Below are 22,072 nucleotides of genomic sequence, written 5' to 3'. Positions count from 1 at the left end.
TATGTTAAATGCATTGTGGGCCTGATTGTGACCTTAACCTGAATTTTAGTTCTGTCTATTTCACATTCTATTTTATTGACACTACCTTGTATGGCTTGTGGCTTTGCTGATCAGACATCATTACTTGTCTCTATGCTAATGCTAAGCTTATCCCAACATCAACACTCAAATAGTATGTCTTTTTTTGTCACAATTATTCTTAACCTTCAATTCAGTCACCTGTCAAATAGTTCAGACTATTTATCATAGTAGGATTGCCCTTCAGTTAGCAATATTTAATGATTTTCATTCATCCGTTGGTCTCTGTTCCTCCTCTACGTAGGAGGAATGCCCAACAACAATCCATTGATGTATCAGAGATGTTTATTTTAGCCACTTTCCTATCTTGGCATATTTTTCTGTTGCTGAAAATGAATCCATTGGAAGACAACGCTACAATTTTATGCAAGTGAGGCTAGATCCTGCTTCTTCATCTATTATTTATATTAATAGTCAGCTACCCATTAAGTTCAATAGAAGTTAGTTATGCATAAATGCATGATATCATTTACTCTTGCTTTTTGTTGATGAATAAATGAAACGAATGATTTTTTTTATCATAGATTTTGGTTTTGTTTTCTTTCTTTATGTTAATTATGTATGTGTCCATCACAGATGTGCATCGTAGAGGAAAAATCATGGTATTCTTTTATTTGTAATATATGAAATTGATGTTATGTGACAGATAGCCAAGTGATTCACCATCCACGTGTTCTTGTGATGCTAACTCGTAAGTTGATAAAATTCCTGCTTTTTGTACCTACAAATGAGTTGAACTTCTCTCAAAAGTTGTAGACTTTATTTGTCATTTGTTGAGATCATATGGAGGTTCTTGATTGGTTAGGTTGGTGGTTGTAGTTCGAAAACATTACCCTGTATATGTGCAGCTGAGTGGCACGAGAACAACAAAGCTAGCATTTTAGTTCTCTGATTTGTGGTCTGGTTTATTTTAATAAGATTGAGTAGTTTTCTTCTGTCTTAGCTTATATCAGTAGTCGCGGGTGATTACACATGCCAAGCTAGATCCACTAGTTCTTTGTGTTTTTAGAACAGTGCATTTAAGTGCTGTAATTTGGGCCTCTTTGCCATTTATATTCCTTTGCCACAAGATGAGTACAGCAAGATAACGTGTCTCTTGTTGCAGAAAATGCTGTTGCCTTGTGGTCTTCCTCCAGAGAGAGAGAAGAAGATTGAAGTCGTGTGTTACTTGATGCTGCTTTCTTGTATTTTTATTTATACTGCTGTGTTATGCGTGTTGAACTGAGATCATCTGTAATGGATTTGAAGTTTGCTGGCTACAGATGGTAAACACTTGTTTAACTATTTTTCGGTTTCTTTGTTGATCGAGTTTTTTCCGTGGGTTATTTAGTAGAGGTTAAAGTTGTTGGTTTCTTGCCTTCCGAAATGATCTGTTTATCGATTGAATGTCTGCAACTCGTGTTGCTTTAAGTTCACTCTTGGTGGCAAACTCTGTTCGAAAAACTGTTCGAAAAAATACCTTAGGCGGCCGCCTAGGCATTGTGCGATGGCAGGCCACGTCGGAAACTAGCCAGACGGATGACCTAGGCAGTTGGGCCGCCTAGGCGGTCCTTGACGGGCTTCAGCGGCCATCGCGAGTTTCAGCAGACTTAGGTATTTTAGGTATATTTTAGGATTTTTTAATACTAAATTGGATTTGTCAAGGCGCTTCGTCTTCTCTCATCGTTGACTCTTCATCTTCTTTCATTGTTGCTTGTTTCTGATAAGTTTTTATTTTTTTGTTTCTGTTAATTTTTTTTTTTTGTTTCTCATGATTCGTCATCGCGGCAACTCTCCAGCAACGCTGGACGCGTTGCAGGGTGTCAGGTGCCGCCGGAGGCCTCCCGCAAGGCCAGTGGCGATCGCGCGAAGGAGCGACAATGTATTTTTTTTTTTGTTTTGTCATTTTTTTAAATTTAATAAATTAAAACAATTTTTAACTGAGATAATTTCAATAATAGGGTTCATAAAATCTAATTAAATTAGAATACCAATTAAATATATTTAAAATTTAAATTTTTTATAATAAATATTATTAATTTAATATAAAACAAATTTAAATATATAAAATTCTAATAAACATAATTAATTTATATAAATCTGATTATATATATAAATAATATATTTAATTTTTTTAATAAATATTATTAAATATTAATTTATATAACAGAATTTAAAATTATATTTAAAAATTTTTAATAAATATTATCATTTATCAGTTTTAAACATATAAAAAATATTTAAAATTTTAAAATTTATAGTACATATTTTTAATTTATATAAATCATATTTATAAATTTTATATATTATTAATTTAAATTAATCAGATTTATAAATATTAAAAATTTAAAATTAAATTAAAATTTTAAAAATTCCAATAAATATTATTAATTTATATAAATCAATTTTAAAAATATAAAAATTAAATTAAAATTTTAAAAATTCCAATAAATATTATTAATTTATATATAAAATAGTTTTAAAAATATAAAAAATATAATTTTTTAAACAAATATCTAATAAATTTTATTAATTAGATTAAGATATATAAAAAATTTATTAGACTTGTTAATGTTATATTTTATTATTTTGTATCGTGCGGTATAATTAAATTTTATAATCATATTATGTTGTTATATATAATTTTTTCAGGTATTATCATAATGGCAAGTAATACATCTTGACAGCCTCTGTCACTCAACCCGAATCCGAGATTTTTATAACAAAGTCAAATGGCATCCGATGGGAGTTTGAGATATTGATTGATCCTGAGAATCTCGACAAAATTAAATACAAGTTAAGTGGAAAAATAATGTCAGGGGGACTGTATAGGATAAAAGAGCACATTAGAAATATACCTGAAAATATATCTGGTTGTCGAAAAGTATTTCAAGAAGACAAAAATAAGTGCAAACATGCTATTTTAGAAGGAGGAATAGAAAGAAAAACAAAATAATGGAAGAACAAAGTTGTAGAGTAGAGGTGGCTATTTCTCTAGACGAAGAAGAAAGTCTTGAAATTGAAGGGATGGATGGAATTAAAAAACCTCTTCCACTTGACCCCATGGATAGATATGCATCGTCAATTGCTCCAGAAAATGTAGGCTCCAGCGGAAGAAAAGTGCTTCGCCAAAAAAATATAAATGAGACTCTTTTCAAAGAGATAACTTAACAAGTTCAACAATATGTTGGGAGATGGGTTTATGAAAATGGAATCTCATTCAATGTTGTTGATAATAATAGCTTCAAGCAACTAATGGAGACAGTGGGTCAATTTGGACTAGGATTCAAGCCTCTAACTCAATATCAACTTAGGGAGTCACTGATGAAAGTCGAAGTTAAAAGAACAAAATAATTGCTGAAGAAACATAAAGAAGAATGGGCAAAGAATGAATGCTCGATCATGACAGATACATAGAGTGATAGAAAAAGAAGAAGCATCTTAAATTTGTGTGTTAATTGCAAGGAGGGTACTACATTTTTAGAGTCTAAGGAGTCTTCAGACGAGACACATATAACTGAACTTCTTTTTTAGTATGTTGGCAAGTGTGTTGAACAAGTAGGAGCTCAGAATATTATTTAGATTGTAACAGACAATGCCACCAACAATATGGCTACAGCTAAATTGATGAGAGAAAAGCGACTTGGGATTTTTTGGAGTTCATGTGTAACTCACATGGTTAATCTCATACTTGAAAGTATTGGCGAACTTCCACGATATAAAAAGGTTATTGAGCAATCCAAGTCTTTTACCATTTTCATCTATGCTCACCATATGACTTTGTCATTGATGAGAAGTTTCACGAAGAAGAGAGATATAATCCGACCAAGAGTTACCATATGTGCATCAAATTTCCTCACATTGCAAAGTTTGATTAAAAAAAACTAGTTTAAGGGTCATATTTACAAGTGATATGTGGGAGAAATATAAATGGTAAAAAACAAACAAAGAAAAATTGGCCTACTTTACTGTGATGAGTATGAGTTTTTGGAATGGTGTGACACTTTGTTTGAAAATATTTGCCCCTTTGGTAAGAGTTCTTCGATTGGTAGATGGAGATAGAAAGTCATCGATGGAGTTTCTATATGGGGAGCTTCTTCAAGCTAAAGAAAATATCAAGGTGGCTCTGAACAACATGGAATCAAATTATCAGCCTATCATAGTCACTATTGAGTCAAAAATGAACGGTAGACTTGATACATCATTGCATAGCACTGCTTTTTTGTTGAATCCATATTTTTACTACAAAGATAGTTCTATTGCTCTTTATGAGGAGGTCGCGACGGGGATTTTTAAATGCATGGAAACTTTGTATGCCAATGAGTTAGATCTACAAGATACAATTATTAACAAAGAATTTCCAAAATAGAGAGATAAGACTTGGTTATTTGGAAAAACATTGGCAGTAAAAACATGTGAAAAAATGATGATACATTTGATCCATGTGCATGGTGGAGTATATACAGTGCTCATACACCTAACTTGCTAAGGGTGACATTGAGGATACTTTCATTAACTACAAGTTCATCTGGGTGTGAAAGAAATTGGAGTACATTTAAAGGAGCAAGTTTTAAACTTTCAGTCTTTGATTAAATTAGCTATAATGTTTAACATTTATACTCTATATTCAGGTACTAACTATAATATTTACTTTCTTTGTTTTTTTAAAATTCATATAAAGAAAAGAAATAGGTTGGATGCCAACATGTTAAACAATCTAGTAGTTGTCCAATTTAATACTAGATTGTTGAACAAGCAAAAAAGAGAAAAAGAAAGGAATGTCGATGTCCTTGCAAAAGATGTTTCAAATGCACAAAGTTGGATTGTAGATGTTAGGGAAGATGATGAAGTTGAACTAGGTTCCGGACTCACTTGGCAAATGGTTGATGAAGCAAGTGGAGCATATGAAAATCTACAACCCCGAAGAAGCTCTAGAGTGAGAGAACTTCATGAAGATGATTTTACATTCGAAGAAGAAGAGGAGGATCATAATAATAATATTGAGTTTGTGTCCGATGAAGAAAAAGTTATTGAAAATTATAGAGAAGAAGAAATAGAATAAATATGAGTTTATGAAATATTATTAGTTGTGTAATTTTGAACTCATTTTGTTAAGACATGATTTATGTTATTCAACAATTATATTTTACTTAGTAATTACTGGTTCACAATGATGTAATCTTGAATTGAACTATTGCTACTATTTTCTAATTTTTTCCACCATTAAAATTGTTTTAGCTTATAGTAAGGTTTTAAAATTCGAGTTGGATATATGTTCTACTGTTTACTACATGATTATTATAACTTATTGCATGCTCTACTGTTCAATTGTTTCTTTTACTCGTATTTATTGAGTCTAGTATATTTCCTTTGCACAAAAATATTAGTTTTCTTTTATAATTTTTTTTGGTATTGAAAAGTATGCATTTATTTCAGCATACATAGTTAGATCTCTATTGCTATGAAATTGTTTAAGACAACATTTAGATTTGCATATGACATTGTCCACAGTACTGTTGGTGCAATATTCCCTAGGGTCAAGGTTGACCTGTTTGACTAAGCTTGAGTTGGCTCAAGCTTGAGTCTTGTTGTTTGGGTTTCGATGTTTGACAATACATGATTGACAATACATGGAGACAATACATGGAGATTGCAGGTACAATTGTTCATGTGAGTAGATTGTGAAGAAAAGTCAAGTATGTCAAGGTTGACTGGATACTTGACTGGAAAGTCCTGGTGAGTGAAGCTAGGCAGAAGGAAAGTCCTGGTGAGTGAAACCAAGCACGGAAAAATCCTGGTGAGTGAAGCAGGTGAAAGTCCTAGTGAGTGAAGCTAGGCAGAAGGCAAGTGCTGGTGAGTGAAGCCAGGCACGGGAAAATCCTAGTGAGTGAAGTCAGGTGAAAGTCCCGGTGAGTGAAGCCGGGCAGCTGGAAAATCCTGGTGAGTGAAGCAAGGTGAAAGACCTAGTGAGTGAAGCTAAGCAGTATGGAAAATCCTGGTGAGTGAAGCCAGGTGAAAGACCTAGTGAGTGAAGCTAGGCAGTATGGAAAGTCCTGGTGTGTGAAACCAGGTGAAAGACCTAGTGAGTGAAGTTAGGCAGTATGGAAAGTCCTGGTGAGTGAAGCTAGGCAGATGAGAAGTCCTGGTAAGTGAAGTCAGGCACAGGAAATCTAGATGGATCAAGTTTGATCAGACATCTGGTGTTGGGAAGTCCAAGTAGGTCAAAGGGATTGACCGGATACTTGGCACGAGGAAATCCAGATGGATCAAGGCTGATAGGACATCTGGTGTTGGGAAGTCCAAGTGGGTCAAAGGGATTGACCGGACACTTGGTGAGGGAGTCCTAGCAGGTCAAGGATGACCGGATGCTAGGCATGATATACCAACATGTCATGGTTGATCGGATATTGGTTTTAGGGACTTTTGGACTTGATTGGGCAAGTCCACATGGGCTGGATCGATCAACCGATTGATTGACTCATGCCCAATCGATCAGTTGATCGATTGGGAGAGTGACGATCGCACAGAACAGCTCTGGATCGATCGGCCGATCGATTCAGAGCCTCCAATCGATCGGTCGATCGATTGGGAGTCACGATTTTGCGTGATAAGCCTTGGATCGATCGAGGATCTATCCAGGCAAATTCCCAAGAGCACAGAGGCGCTTTGGATCGATCGATCGATCCAAAGCCTCCCCAATCGATTGGGAGCAATCCAATCGATTGGGATCCGACCGTTGGCGCAGGATATAGCCGTTGTCGAGCTCCTTCTTTGCCAACACTTGCACTGTTCATCTCCGATCCTGAGAGCAGCTTCTCCACAACGATTTTTCTTCCTCACCGCCAGTTCTTGAAGATTTTTGGAAGCTCATCCAAGTCAAGAGGCGAGTTGCAACAAGAAGAAGAAGAAGCTAGGGTTTTCATTGTAATCTTGTAAGATTTATTTGTATTTTTCTTCTTTCTTTCTCATTGTTGTATTGTGAGGTTGTAAGTCTTCTCCGCCTTCGGTAGTTACCGAAAAGGAGTGTTTTTCTTAGTGGAGGGTGCGTGAGTGTGTGGATCCTTGGATTAGTCACCTCTTCTTAAGGTGGATACCAAGTAAATCCGTTGTGTTAGCGTTGAGTGTTGTTTCTTTGTATTTCCGCTGCATATCTTTGAAGAAACAAGCAACGAAGAGCACGAAAATCGTGCCGAGCTATTCACCCCCCCTCTAGCTACTTTTCGGTCCTTACAAGTGGTATTAGAGCAAGGTTGCTCTTCACCGGAATCATCGCCAGAAGGGGCAAAAGCTAGAGGGTGAAGAAGTTGAAGCAATTCATCAAAGTCAAAGAATTCAAGAAGCTCGACTTCAAGATGGAATTCCAAGATGGACTTGGATTCGACACAAGAGTGCCTCCACCATTCACCATGATGAGTTTTGATCTTTGGAGATCAAGGATCGAAAATTTCTTAATGGTGGAGATAGAGCAATGGTTTGCTCTTATGGAAGGCTTCGAAGCTCCAACAAGTTCAAAGGGTAAAATTCTCAAGAGGAGCAAGTGGTGCCAAGAACAAATTCAAAGGAGCGAGGCCAATGATAAAGTGACCAAGCTTTTGGTCAATCTATTGCCTAGCCACATTTTGGAGAAAATTAGAGAATTCAAGGATGCCAAGGAGCTTTGGAGTAAATTGGCAACAATTCATGAGATCCCCTCCACTGTACCAATCCAAGAAAAATCCAAAGAGGGTGACTCAATGGAGCAAGATTAAAAGGAAGAGGATTCCGAAGTTGAAAGATGCTCAACTTCCAAAGAAGAAGTCTTAGAATCTTCATCCTCAAAGGAGTGCAACCAAAAGAGCAAGGAAGGAGCATATTCCTTGTTTCATGTACAAGAGGATGAAGAACAAGATGAAGCCTCCACTTCTAGGATTGAGGGGGAGCGACCTTTGTTGACACCGGATCAAAAAGAAGTCTCCACATCCGGGTCAAGAGAAGAAGAGGATGAAGAAGCTTCCACCTCCACAAGTCGAGTCAAATCTATTGGAGGAGCATCATTATCGGATCAAGAGGAAGCCTCTACATCCGGATCAAAAGGAGAAGATGTCATCCCTATACGTGAAGGTATAAATATTTTAATTAAGAATAAAAATCACATTATATGTTTTGAGTGTAGGGAACATGGGCATTATAAGAGCAAGTGCCCTAAATTGGCCAAGAAGAAGGGCCAAGTGACATCAAAGGGCAAGGAGAAGCCCAAAGAGACCGCTCTCGGAACAAATAAGAGCAAGGAGCACATTGTGTGCTTCTCGTGCAACCAAAAAGGACATTATAGAAGTCAATGTCCTAAGGGGAAGAAAGCGGTCAAGGCTCAAGGAGGAAGCATGAGTCAAGGGGGAGCCTCCAAGGTAAAACGAAAGGTATCGTTTATTGAGTCTACCCCTTTAAATTATGGTAAAAAGCATGATAGGTCTAATTTATATCATTTTAATGTTATTTACCATAAGAATAGGAAGCATGATAGAATTAATGAAAACCATATGACTCTTCATGCTAAAACTACCACACCTAAGGTTAGGAAGGTAGATAAAAATTTAGGCAAGAATTCTAAGGATTTTAGTAACAAGCCTAAAAATAAAATTGCTCAAGGATTAAATGTAAAATCAAAAACTAAGGATTTAATTAGAGAAAATCAAGTCTTGAGGTCAAGACTTGATAAATTAGAAAAGACCCTAAAGAGGATAGAAAATATCCTAAAAGGACAAAATGAGCAAAATCTAGGTTTAGGGCAACAAGGGTCATTCAAGGGTCATAGAGGTTTGAGATACAAACCTAAAACCAAGAAGAATGTAATTTCTTACCATAGGGTTCCATATAGCTATGGAACTAATCCTAGGCCTAGTGGTCAAGTAAAAAATACAAGGGAAGTTATCCCTAGAAGTATTTTTGCAACAACAAACGTGACTAAGACTTCTAAGAAGTCTAAGAAAGTCACTAAGAAGGTCACAAGGGAAGAAATTCCTAGAGTTGACCTAGAAAAGGTGACCAAGGATTCTAAGAAGCCAAACAAGGTCACTAGGAAGGTATCTAGGGAAGTTATCCCTAGTGAGTACCTAGAGCATCCAAGGAGCACCAATAGGTGTTGGGTTCCTAGGAACATTTTCTCTATCCCTTAGATGGGTTAGAGAGTGTCAACTCTAATTGGAAGGGTAGTTAACCCAATCATGATGAAGTTGACACTCTAAGAGCATTTTCAAAGTTTTTGTTAACCTTTGAAAATGATAAGGATTAATGGTTTACTCTTGGAAAGAGTAAGATGTGCCATAATGTGAGAAATTGATTTTAAAATTAAGTTGTCACAATTGGGAAAATCATAAAGAACTACCAAGTTGGGATTGTGGTAGTTTCTTGGTAAATTAAAGTCAATCTAGACCTTAATTTAATTTATTTACTCTTTGAAAGAGTAAAATGTGTCATAGGTTGAGGAATTTTATATAATCTTGATTGGCACAAGAAATTAAGTGTAAAAGAAATGGCAAGTTGGGAGTTTGGCATTTTATTAGGAAGTTAAAGGCAAATCTAAGCCTTACTTTTCATGGTTACTCTTGAAAGAGTAAATTGTGCCAAAAATTTGAGGAATATGCTTAATTCAAGATGACACAAAATTTATAAAAGCAAAAGAAATGTTAAAATTGAGTTTTGGCATTTTCTTGGGAAATATTGGGCAATCTAGGTTTAAACTTTAAGTTAGCTAAGGTTTAATGATACTTAGATAGCTATTTTAGGTTTTTTTTATGCTAATTTGTCACGCCTTGCTTGCCCATCATATGTCATGACATCATATTTATTTTTGCATTCATGCCTCATTATGAAAAATATAAAAATACCATGTCATGTCATACATACATCATGTAGTTATAGAAAATTCTCTTTTGAAAATTATTTCTCCTTGATGTATGTCATAACATATCATGCATTATTTTAATTCCTTGCAAATCTAAGGACAAATGGCATTCATTAACAAGTAACATCATTGGTGGATGTTCATAACCTCAAAATGCCTAGATAGATATGCATGATCCCTAGATTAGGGCAAAACCAAAGTTTACATCTCACTAAAGTACTATAAGGTGACTTGTATGTGCTTTCGTACACATTAAATACAAGTGAGATGTTAGGATGATGAACAAAACTCAAGATGTTGATTTAGTGCATTCTTTTGAGTTTTAAGATCATCAAAACACATAGTTATGTGTCTTCCAATCATTGGGAAAGCTAATATACAAGTCATGTGCATTGAGCCCAAGGAACATGGTTAGATATTGGTTTTGAAAATGTTTTTAAAATTCTTTTGGAAAACCTTGATGAAGACTATCTTTTGATAGTAATCATCATTGAATAGTTAGACATAAACTTAAAGAAAACACTAAAGTTTTTACAAGTTTTCAAGTTTGTGTCAATCTTTGAAAATATGAAGTATTTTCTTAGAAAACTATTTTTCCATGATAATATATACCCTAAATAATGTCTACGATAATTTTCATGATTTTTGAAATTTTGTAGAATTTTCTAGGTGTTTCTGAAGTTGACTGAAATGAAATTTCAACAATTTCAGATCCTCAATCGATCACCCGATCGATTGAAAGGTCTCGATCGATCGGGCGATCGATTGAGAGTGAGCTTCTCACGAACAGAAATTCACTGGATCAATCCACCGATCGATCCACGCAGCCTGAATCGATCAGTGGATCGATTCAGATGGGTTCAATCGATTGTGACCCAACTCCAATCGATTGAGAATGCTGATTTTGGCTGGGAAAGCTTGATTTCAACATTTTGAACCACCTTTAGTCTAGGTAACCATTCCTAACCCCTCAAAACACATTTGTATATATTTAGGGGGAGTTTTCATGATGAAAATAAAGACGGATTGGTTAAGAGAGATTAAGTAGAGGTTTAGGTTGAGGTTTGGTTTCAATATTGAATTTTTGAACCTCAAAACTTATAAATTTGGGTTTCCTAAAGGTTTAGGGATTCCAAGTCATTGTTGGTGCAATGACAGAAGTTACGTGCATGTCTTTAGGGGGAGTTACTCTTTAAGGACATGAAAATCTATTTTTCATTCACCGTGGAAGGTGGTTAACCTTCTTTAACGAAAATACTCAAGGTTGGGTATTCGAATATAATGGAGAGTGGATATCTTCATTATTCAAGTGGTTCATGCTCAAGGGTGAGCATTTGATGACAATGAAGGGTATGAGACCTTCATTTGAATCGTGTATGAATATACCAGGTGGTATATGCTCAAGGTTGAGCGTTAAAAATAATGAAGGGTATGAGATCTTCATTATTGTATTGTGAACAATGAGTGAAGTTGTAAACAACGTTGGGTAACTCTTCAGGGGGAGAGTTTTTTATGTGTGCCAATAGGGGGAGAATGCAGGGTTCAAGTTAAGCCTTCATTACCTGAGAGGGAGTTTGCCCTCTAGAATAGGAGGAGAATGAAGGAAATCCTCATTCATATTGGCATGAAGGAGGTTGAGGCTATGAGATTAGCCTAACTTAAAAGTGGTAACTTAAATGTGGTATTGTGGTATTGTTAAACATCAAAAAGGGGGAGATTGTTGGTGCAATATTCCCTAGGGTCAAGGTTGACCTGTTTGACTAAGCTTGAGTTGGCTCAAGCTCGAGTCTTGTTGTTTGGGTTTCGATGTTTGACAATACATGGAGATTGCAGGTACAATTGTTCATGTGAGTAGATTGTGAAGAAGAGTCAAGTAGGTCAAGGTTGACTGGATACTTGACTGGAAGTCCTAGTGAATTAAGCTAGGCAGAAGGAAAGTCCTGGTGAGTGAAGTCAGGCACGGGAAAATCCTGGTGAGTGAAGCAGGTGAAAGTCCTAGTGAGTGAAGCTAGGCAGAAGGCAAGTGCTGGTGAGTGAAGCCAGACACGGGAAAATCCTGGTGAGTGAAGCAAGGTGAAAGTCCCGGTGAGTGAAGCCGGGCAGCTGGAAAATCCTAGTGAGTGAAGCAAGGTGAAAGACCTAGTGAGTGGATCTAGGCAGTATGGAAAATCCTGGTGAGTGAAACTAGGTGAAAGACCTAGTGAATGAAGTTAGGCAGTATGGAAAGTCCTGGTGAGTGAAGCCAGGTAAAAGACCTAGTGAGTGAAGCTAGGCAGTATGGAAAAACCTAGTGAGTGAAGCCAGGTGAAAGATCTAGTGAGTGAAGCTAGGCAGTATGGAAAGTCCTGGTGAGTGAAGCCAGGCAGATGAGAAGTTCTGGTGAGTGAAGCCAGGCACAGGAAATCCAAATAGATCAAGTTTGATCAGACATCTGGTGTTGGGAAGTCCAAGTAGGTCAAAGGGATTGACCGGATACTTGGCACGAGGAAATCCAGATGGATCAAGGCTGATCGGACATCTGGTGTTGGGAAGTCCAAGTGGGTTAAAGGGATTGACCGGACACTTGGTGAGGGAGTTCTAGCAGGTCAAGGATGACCGGATACTAGGCATGATGTATCAACAGGTCATGGTTGACCGAATATTGGTTTTAGGGACTTTTGGACTTGATTGGGCAAGTCCACATGGGTTGGATCGATCAACTGATCGATTGACTCATGCCCAATCGATCGGTTGATCGATTGGGAGAGTGGCGATCGCACAGAACAGCTCTGGATCGATCGACCGATCGATTCAAAGCCTCTAATCGATCGACCAATCGATTGGGAGTCGCGATTCTGCGTGATAAGCCCTGGATCGATCGAGGATCTATCCAGGCAAATTCCTAAGAGCACAAAGGCGCTCTAGATCGATCGACCGATCGATCCAAAGCCTCCCCAATCGATTGGGAGCAATCCAATCGATTGGAATTCGACCGTTGGGGCAGGATATAGCCGTTGTCGAGCTCCTTCTTCGCCAACACTTGCACTGCTCATCTCCGATCCTGAGAGCAGCTTCTCCACAGCGATTTTTCTTCCTCACCGCCAGTTCTTGAAGATTCTTGGAAGCTCATCCAAGTCAAGAGGCGAGTTGTAACAAGAAGAAGAAGAAGCTAGGGTTTTCATTGTAATCTTGTAAGATTCATTTGTATTTTGCTTCTTTCTTTCTCATTGTTATATTGTGAGGTTATAAGGCTTCTCCGCCTTCGGTAGTTACCGAAAAGGAGTATTTTTCTTAGTGGAGGGTGCGTGAGTGTGTAGATCCTTGGATTAGTTACCTCTTCTTGAGGTGGATACCAAGTAAATCCGTTGTGTTAGCGTTGAGTGTTGTTTCTTTGTATTTCCGCTATATCTTTTAAGAAACAAGCAACGAAGAGCACGAAAATCACGCCGAGCTATTCATCCTCCTCTAGCTACTTTTCGGTCCTAACACACAGTCCACATAAAACAAGGGATACCGAGGAATCTGTCAAGCGGCGCCTAGTCCCTGCCTAGGCGTTAGGCGGTGGTCTGCCGCCCAACTAGCGCCTAGCGAATTTTAGAATCTTGATGGCAAAAGGCAAATACGTTCGTCGTGTCCCCACCAATCCGTTCTAGGGCTAATACGTAGGAGGTGCTTTACGTTCACTCTTGAGTATATAACAGATAGTGAGTTTTCTTTGTTCGGTTATAAGAAAACTTGTGAGAAATAAGAAAGTTAAAAAGAAGAAAAATAGAAAGAAGAAAGGGCCATGATTCAAACCCCGAGCAGCCGTGAACTCGTGGTCGTCATTTGTGGCATTGCTGTGAGCTCTAGCTTGGTTGTAATGGATGAAAAGATATTTAAAAATAATTAAGTTTATCCATGAATTATTTTTAATTAAATAAATAAAAAAATTATTTCAAGTATTGAACCAACCGGTCGGGTTCGATTTTGAAAATCAATGTTTCCTTTGGAATGAAAAAATATTTAAAAATAATTAAGTTTATTCATGAATTATTTTTTATTAAATAAATAAAAAAATATTTCAAGTATTGAACCAACCGGTCGGGTTTGATTTTGAAAATCAATGTTTCCTTTGGAATGAAAAAATATTTAAAACTAATTAAGTTTATCCATGAATTATTTTTTGTTAAATAAATAAAAAAATTATTTAAAGTATTGAACCAATCGGTCGGTTCAAGTTTGAAAATCGGTGTTTCCTTTAGAATGAAAAAATATTTAAAAATAATTAAGTTTATCCATGAATTTTTTTTAATTAAATAAATAAAAAAATTATTTCAAGTATTAAACAACCGATGTTTGATTTTGAAAATCGATGTTTCCTTTGAAATGAAAAAATATTTAAAAATAATTAAGTTTATTCATGAATTATTTTTTATTAAATAAATAAAAAAATATTTCAAGTATTGAATCAACCGGTCGGGTTCGATTTTGAAAATCAATGTTTTCTTTGGAATGAAAAAATATTTAAAAATAATTAAGTTTGTATTGGAAAGTATGTATTTATTTCAGCATATATAGTTAGATCTCTATTGCTATGAAATTGTTTAAGACAACATTTAGATTTGTATATCACATTGTCCATAGTCCACATAAAACAAGAGATACCGAAGAATCTGTCTAGCAACGCCTAGTCCCCGCCTAAGCGGCCTAGACAGCCTAGGCACTAGGTGTTGGTCTGCCGCTCGACTAGCGCCTAGCGAATTTTAGAATCTTGGTGACAAAAGACAAATACGCTCGTCGTACCCTCGTCAATCCGTCTTAGGGCTAATACGCAGGAGGTGCTTTAAGTTCACTCTTGACTATAGAAAGATAGTGGATTTTCTTTGTTTGGTTATAAGAAAACTAGTGAGAAATAGGAAAATTAAAAAGGAGAAAAATAGAAAGAAGAAAGGATCATGATTCACAACCAAACCGCGAGTGTGTTCGTGATTTGCTTCTTTGCTGTGAGTTCTAGTCTGATTACAAATTGTGGTCATGACCAAACTATGGGAGTGACTTGAAATGAATGAAAAATTATTTAAAAAGAATTAAGTTTATCTATGAATTATTTTTTGTTAAATAAATAAAAAAAATATTTCATGTATTGAATCAATCGGTTGGGTGGGTTCGATTTTAAAAATAGTATTTCCTTTGGAATGAAAAATTATTTAAAAATAATTAAGTTTATCCATGAATTATTTTTAATTAAATAAATAAAAAAAAATATTTCAAGTATTGAACCAACGGTCGGATTTGATTTTGAAAATAAGTGTTTCTTTAGAATGAAAAATTATTTAAAAATAATTAAGTTTATCCATGAATTATTTTTAATTAAATAAATAAAAAAAATATTTCAAATATTGAACCAACTGATCGGGTTCGATTTTGAAAATCAGTGTTTCCTTTAGAATGAAAAATTATTTAAAAATAATTAAGTTTATCCATGAATTATATTTTATTAAATAAATAAAAAAAATATTTCAAATATTGAACCATCGATTCGATTTTGAAAATCAGTGTTTTCTTTGGAATGAAAATTATTTAAAAATAATTAAATTTATTCATAAATTATTTTTTATTAAATAAATAAAAAATTATTTCAAGTAGTGAATTAATCATTCGGGTTGGATTTATCAATGTTTCCTTTGGAACGAAGGAGGGTATAAAAGGATATATAATGAAAGAAGGATATATAATATAAAAAATATCGGAATTTTAGGAAAAAAACATATAATGTAAATAAATATCCATACTTCCTTATATTATATGCAGATATGGAATGGAGGACAGAGAATCTGATTCGCAGCCACAATTGCCAACGTTTTGCCTCGTAGCACGTGCCGTTATACCTATAAATATCGAGCGCTGCCTCGCTCTTCCTCCAAGAGGAGGAACGCTCGCGATTGAGGCGAAGGAAGCCTAGCGAGGTAATAATTTCACATTCTCCCGTTGCTGATCGGTTTCCACGGCGTCTTCGATAATGAAGTATAGGATTGCGATTTTCCGATTTGTTTTCGACCACTGATTTTCCTTTTGCTGCGTGAAATTTTTGATTTGTTTGTTCAGGAATCTTATTCTCCTTGCTTTAAATAAATGCCTTGATTACTTGTGCGTTTGTTTATGATTAGAGTTCTGGTTCGCTGCTCATGGCTTCCAAGAGGCTACAGAAGGAGTTAAAGGACTTGGAGAAGGACCCGCCCCTGTCATGCAGTGCAGGTAGACTCTGTTTCTGGTTGCTCTGATGATCTTTCATGTATGTAATCAAGTATGTCATTCTGGGTATCTTAGCAAATGGGTGAAATCAAACTAATGAAACTTTCACCCTTTCTGATTCACTTTTGTATGTTGTTGGTCTCAATTAATGAGATTGGTCCATGTTGGGTCCGGTAAGTCAGGTCATTGACAAGTCAACAACAACTCGAATGGGTGAGGTGTTGGTATGGCGACATAGATTACCTCTTTCAGATTCTCGACACATTCTTTTGGCAATTGAGTCACCCTTTCGGGTAGTAGCATCATCACTGATTTACTAATGCTGGTCAGCCAACTCATCTCTATATATGTTGGCACCCCCTGTGTTGTTTTATCCCTTTTGATAAGAGACTTAATGTTAAGTTAAAGGCAAAATTTGTTTTAAAGTGTTTTGCGCATTATTTCCAGACTCCATACTCAGATCTCTGTGTAATAAATTTTCAATCTTTATCTTGCCACATATAATCAAGTATTTCATTATATTGATTTTGTTTGCTGGACTTAGTTTGGTTTCTCTCTCTATTATTTAAGAGCTTTTAGACAGAGCTAATGATATCTGCACAGCACCTTGATTATTGTCCTGATTGCTGGCCACATACGGTGACCATATTCTTGTTTAATGATGGATGCTAAGAACAGATTGTGATGGCTATTAGTTTACAGGCTATTAAATTTTAATTAAACTCAATATAGATCTATCAACTGATTTATTAATACATCTGCTTCATTTTTTCTTGTCCATTAACTTTTCTAGGTCCTGTTGGTGAGGACATGTTCCACTGGCAAGCCACCATTATGGGGCCTGCTGATAGCCCATTTGCAGGTGGTGTATTTTTAGTGAATATTCATTTTCCACCAGATTATCCCTTCAGGCCACCAAAGGTAGGCTTTTTAATATTGTTAAGTGAAACAGGTTTCTTTTGGGGAATGCTATATGTTGCAGATATGCAAAGTCTCTTTTGTGGAGCTTGTGCATATGGCTTGCATATTCTTCTACATGTGCTAATCTGAATCCTGCTTGAGCTTGCTTTTCACTGAATTAGATATTCATTCTACTTTATTTGATGGAGTTTACTGAAATATCCATTTTGCCCACAAAAAATCTGTTAAGATGAGTATTTTGGTGGTTGATTTAATATTATGACTCTTCATGAATGTCTGTAGCAGATGCTTCTTTCATCTTGAACACTTTAATAAGGTGTGTAATGGATCATTTTGTTTGTTTTCCCCCATTTTCAACTAGTCCAGTCTTATAATACAGCTTATAGTAGGGTTGGCATCATATTTCTTAAACTTTGTGCTTACATTGAAATTATTTCATTTAAATGTATATATCATACCAAGGACATAGGTGTATATATTTTTTCACGAAGACGATTGGGTGTGTTTTTTTGAACAAAAGCATAAGGAACAAATAAAGGAAAAGAAATAATTTTACCAATTTTTTCAAGCAAAGAAAACGAGACTAGGAAGGAATTTAATTCCATCCAAGGAAAATGTTTCTAGTTTCTAATCAGTACACAACATAAACATGGGACATTTTCTTTTATTTCAGTTTCATTCAAATGAATAAGATGGGCTGAAGTTAGTTAGTGAGGAAGAAAAATATAACTGGTTACTTTTTCAATTTAATTACTTTTCTTTTCTCCTATATCCTTCCTTTCAAGTCAACACAGTATTAAAGAATTTCATCTCAACTGGATTCATGGTTCTTTTTCATGATATCTAAATAATACATTGACCTTGCAGATGTCTTTTCTAACAAAAGTCTATCACCCAAATATTAACAGCAATGGCAGCATCTGCCTTGACATTCTGAAGGAGCAATGGAGTCCTGCTTTGACAATATCTAAGGTAGTATCTCTCTCTCTTTTTTTGTCTATTTATCTTCAGATAGTTTAAATTAGTCATTTCCTTGGCCATTATTACTACTAAACATGCGTATTGATATGTCGAACCAAATGTTATATAATGCATGTCAAATAATACCTATATGTATGACATTCAAGTACTCAGATTTGTAGGCTGGGAATCCATGATTTTAGCCCCTTTTTTTTCAAATTTAAACACTAGGTACTAGAAAAGAGGTCACCATAGAATTATTCTAAAGCTGTAGAAACATTTGGGAAATGACCTCCTCTTCTGACTATAGACTTTCATTTGAGTTTCACTTCAGTTCTACTGGGAATTCAGTTGTGTAAACTTATTGGTAATAAAGAGACATGCAACTTACTGGTAAAATACCTTCAATTTTTAATAGTGTCTTCAGAAATTCATAGAAGATGATTGAACTATATTTCCTTGATGTACCAAAGAGAACCTAACTAGCAATCTGAATTCAAATTTTAGGTGCTGTTATCGATGTGCTCACTCCTCACTGATCCCAACCCTGATGATCCTTTAGTTCCTGAGATCGCTCAAATTTACAAGAATGATCGAGTCAAGTACGAGACCACTGCCAGGTCATGGACTCAGAAACATACCATGGGCTAAATATTGGTGTGAAGTAAACCAATCACTTAAGCTTTTATTTCATGAAGTAGGGTTGGCTATATAGAATCGCTGATGTCATTAAACTTTCCTTGTTATATTATCTGCATTTAAATAAAGTTTATCATATTTTATCATGGTTAATTAAGTTTTCTTTGATATTTTTCTTTTTTGATTAATGTATATATTTACCATAATTTCATATAATTTAAGTAGTGCCTTATCCTATCATTTTAATATCTTGTTCTTGTGTTCATGGGCTCATCACAATTCACAAATAACACTTGACTCCGTTTTTCTTTTTCAATTATTTTTATTTATTTATTTTTTGTTAAAAACAATCTTAGAGGTTGCTCGACCAAAAATCAATAGTAGCATTGGATAATGGATAACCATCACTAATGATAATTCTGGTTGTTATCCACGAAATCAAAAAGTTTTGTTGACCAAACATTGGATGCTAGTCAATTAACAATTAATGATGCCCTTAAAAGTATCAAATTTGAAAATTTTGCTCACATAAAATGTTGGTTGACCAACCTATGAAGTTTTTTTGTGATTAGAAAGATTAATCTTTCTAGTCACTTGATAACTTAACGTTTTCTTTAGTCAAGCCGAATCTTATCATCTTAATCCATTTATATATAGTTCTTCCATACTACCAGTACTAAGAACTTGACACAGCGTCAATGGCAAGTGTGAGAAGATTTTTACTATGAGCCCTCTAAGTAATTAAATCTGTTGCCTAGATCAATTACATTCAAAGCTCTAGAGTCTCTTAAGCTTCTGTGATATCTTTTGAGGTCAATCTAACAAGTCCATCGTCTTAACTTGAGGCAAGTCAACCCGTACAATTAACCATTTATCATCGTCTAATGTTTTAGTAATTAGAACTAAAGAAAGTTCGAATTCTATGAGCATCGAGTTTCTTCGAAAAGCATAAGTAGGTCAATTTTAGTGCACATGCTCACAAGATGAAGGGTGTCATTGGCAACATTTATTATTAGTAGCATTACATAGAAAGGTGCAAGAGTGTCCAAGATATACAACAATTTGGTTATTGTTGTCCAAGAGTGTCTAAGGTAAATAATGTCTTTATATGTTTTATATTTTTTGTTTGTGACATTAGGTGTTTAATTTATACTGATTAATCTTAAAAGTGATCAATTTGGTTCCACTAAATTTTCTATCGGTGATTAAAAAAAATTAAAAAGTATTCGTAGCGAACGACCATCAGCCCATTAGACTTTGTTCTCTCTTAATTACTTTATATGGTTACAATAGTGAATTACCCCCTCTTCTCTTCTTTCTGGAAATAAGCTCCAAAATCAAATCATGAAAATTTTCTTGCGAACGAGGGACGTGTATTATTTCTCCATTGATGATCTTCATCGTTGGATGTATATTATATAAGTTAAGCAGCAACAGCATACTTCGATCACCTCAAAATTAGATTATTATTGGCCAAGAACCCACTACAAGTAAGCATGAAAAACAACCTTTTACTAAAGACACACTCAATTTTCCGAATTTCTTAGAAGTTACATCATATTTTAATTTTTACCAACAAAAAATCACTTACTTTCTAAAATACCCTTCACACCTTTCAGCTAAACCCAAAAAATTTAAAATTTTCAAAAGTTACATCAGATTTTGATTTTTACCCCAACAAAAAAATCACTTACATTCTAAAATACCATTCACACCTTTCACCTCTAAACGAAAGTATTTTTTTTTTTAAATTTAAACCGAACCAAACCAAAAAAAAATAAAAATTTAATTGTTTCATACAAAAGCCTTGATGATCTTAAAAAGTTCAATTTTTTATAAAAAAAAATGTCACTAAACTCATAATTATGTCTTAAATTTATTCATATATATATTTTATTGATGGGGAAGCATCCGTTTGAATCTATGTTTTGATTATGTCAAAGGGTTTAAAGTTAAGGTGTTTTGTTTACTAATATATTGAATGAGCTTTGCAGGAAAAGTCCTAAGTGTACTTAGGCAAAAGTCCTAGCTGCGGTTAGGCAGGTGGAAAATCCTAGGGGTTGCTCCTAGGGGGGGTGGTAACCCTAGGCGGAAAGTCTTAGCGGGTCGGAGCTTCGGGCAAAATCCTAGGAGGGGGTAACCCTAGGTTGAAATCTTGGTGTCGCGAATCAGGTAGAAGTCTGGACGGGTCGTGGACCGGACGTCCAACATGAAGACCGAAAGCATCGGACACTGAGCAAAAGTAAATCGGTCTGGACGACCGAACTAACAAAAGGTAAACTCTCCCGAGAGGAGTAGGTGAGGACGCGTTCCCCGGAAGAGGGAACAGTAGGCGTTGGTTCGACCTAGGATTTTCGGTTGGAAATCCGAAGTCAAAACCGGACAGTCTGGAGACTGTCGAACAATTCATTTAATAAATTTATATGTGCTAACTTTGTTTTGCAGGATATGTTTGTGTTTTGGGGCTAACATGTCTTGCAGGTACAAAATAATAAGGTTTTCCCTCGGATGAATAGTATCAGAGGCGTCTCTATAGGGCTTGGAGGTGCCTCGGGTGCAAAGGGGTAAGCAGGCTGTGAAGTGGAGTTGGAGGCGCCTTGGACATTGCCTTTGAGGTGCCTCAGATGGTTGATTGAGGCACCTCCAGGCTAGATAAGCAGCAGGCAGTGAAGGCTTATCGCAGCGTAGGAAGAGGGATATACTTTTGTCTTTGAGGCGCCTCCATGGGGCATTGGAGGCGCCTCCAACAGCCTATTTAAGGCTTCTTCGACCAACAGCTAGAAGAATGAATTGACAAGCAACCTTTCTGCATCCAGTTGCTTACGAGAAGTTCCGACAAAGTTACAGCAAGTTCCCGACGACCCAGCACTCCAATTTCGTCAATTTTGTTGTCGTCGGTATATTTTATTGCTATTAATTGTGCACTTAATTGTAATCATTTATTGTACCAAACTTGCAATATTATAGTTGTTGCCCACCGAAAGCGATCAATGATCGCGGGCCTTGGAGTAGGAGTCATCCTAGGCTCCGAACCAAGTAACTTCTTGTGTCTTTCTGTATTGCATTTATTTTTCCACTGCGCTACTCGTTGTTCTACGAATCCAAAACGTGTGAAAGCCATGAGCGCTATTCACCCCCTTCTAGCGCGGTCTCGATCCAACAATTGGTATCAGAGCAAGGTTGCTTCGATTTGGTGCAACCACCAGTCAAGCAAACTTTTCGTGGTCTTTTTAATTTTTTGGAGTCGATTGGGATTAGTTTAATTGCTATATTCCGACCTATTTTTTTCGAATCGATTTTTGCTCGAAGTTGGTGCAACACCACTCGAGTTCACTTTTCTTATTTTATACCGCACTGTTAATCCAGGATCAAGTCCTGGGACATTCTTTTTCTATTTTTCTT

General features: G+C 35.8%; 1 protein-coding gene and 1 long non-coding RNA gene across 2 annotated transcripts; both read left to right on the top strand.

Moving 5' to 3' along the window:
* The first annotated feature begins 386 nt into the window (after positions 1-386).
* On the top strand, positions 387-1,217 carry LOC122032576. Its single transcript, XR_006126142.1, has 2 exons — positions 387-448; positions 1,184-1,217. It is a non-coding gene; the product is annotated as an uncharacterized LOC122032576 (long non-coding RNA).
* Positions 1,218-15,743: 14,526 nt separating this feature from the next.
* On the top strand, positions 15,744-18,823 carry LOC122032574 (ubiquitin-conjugating enzyme E2-17 kDa-like). The gene is made up of 5 exons (XM_042591879.1): positions 15,744-15,864; positions 16,066-16,153; positions 16,944-17,071; positions 17,939-18,043; positions 18,539-18,823. Exons 2-5 carry the CDS (start codon positions 16,084-16,086, stop codon positions 18,680-18,682), a joined length of 447 nt encoding a protein of 148 aa, XP_042447813.1. The 5' UTR covers positions 15,744-15,864; positions 16,066-16,083; the 3' UTR covers positions 18,683-18,823.
* The last annotated feature ends 3,249 nt before the right edge of the window (positions 18,824-22,072 follow it).

The sequence above is a fragment of the Zingiber officinale genome, chromosome 11A (assembly GCF_018446385.1).
Source record: "Zingiber officinale cultivar Zhangliang chromosome 11A, Zo_v1.1, whole genome shotgun sequence".
NCBI classification, from domain to species: Eukaryota; Viridiplantae; Streptophyta; class Magnoliopsida; order Zingiberales; family Zingiberaceae; genus Zingiber; species Zingiber officinale.
The sequence above is the reverse complement of the archived record's forward strand: the minus strand, read 5'-3'. Positions and strand labels throughout refer to the sequence as shown.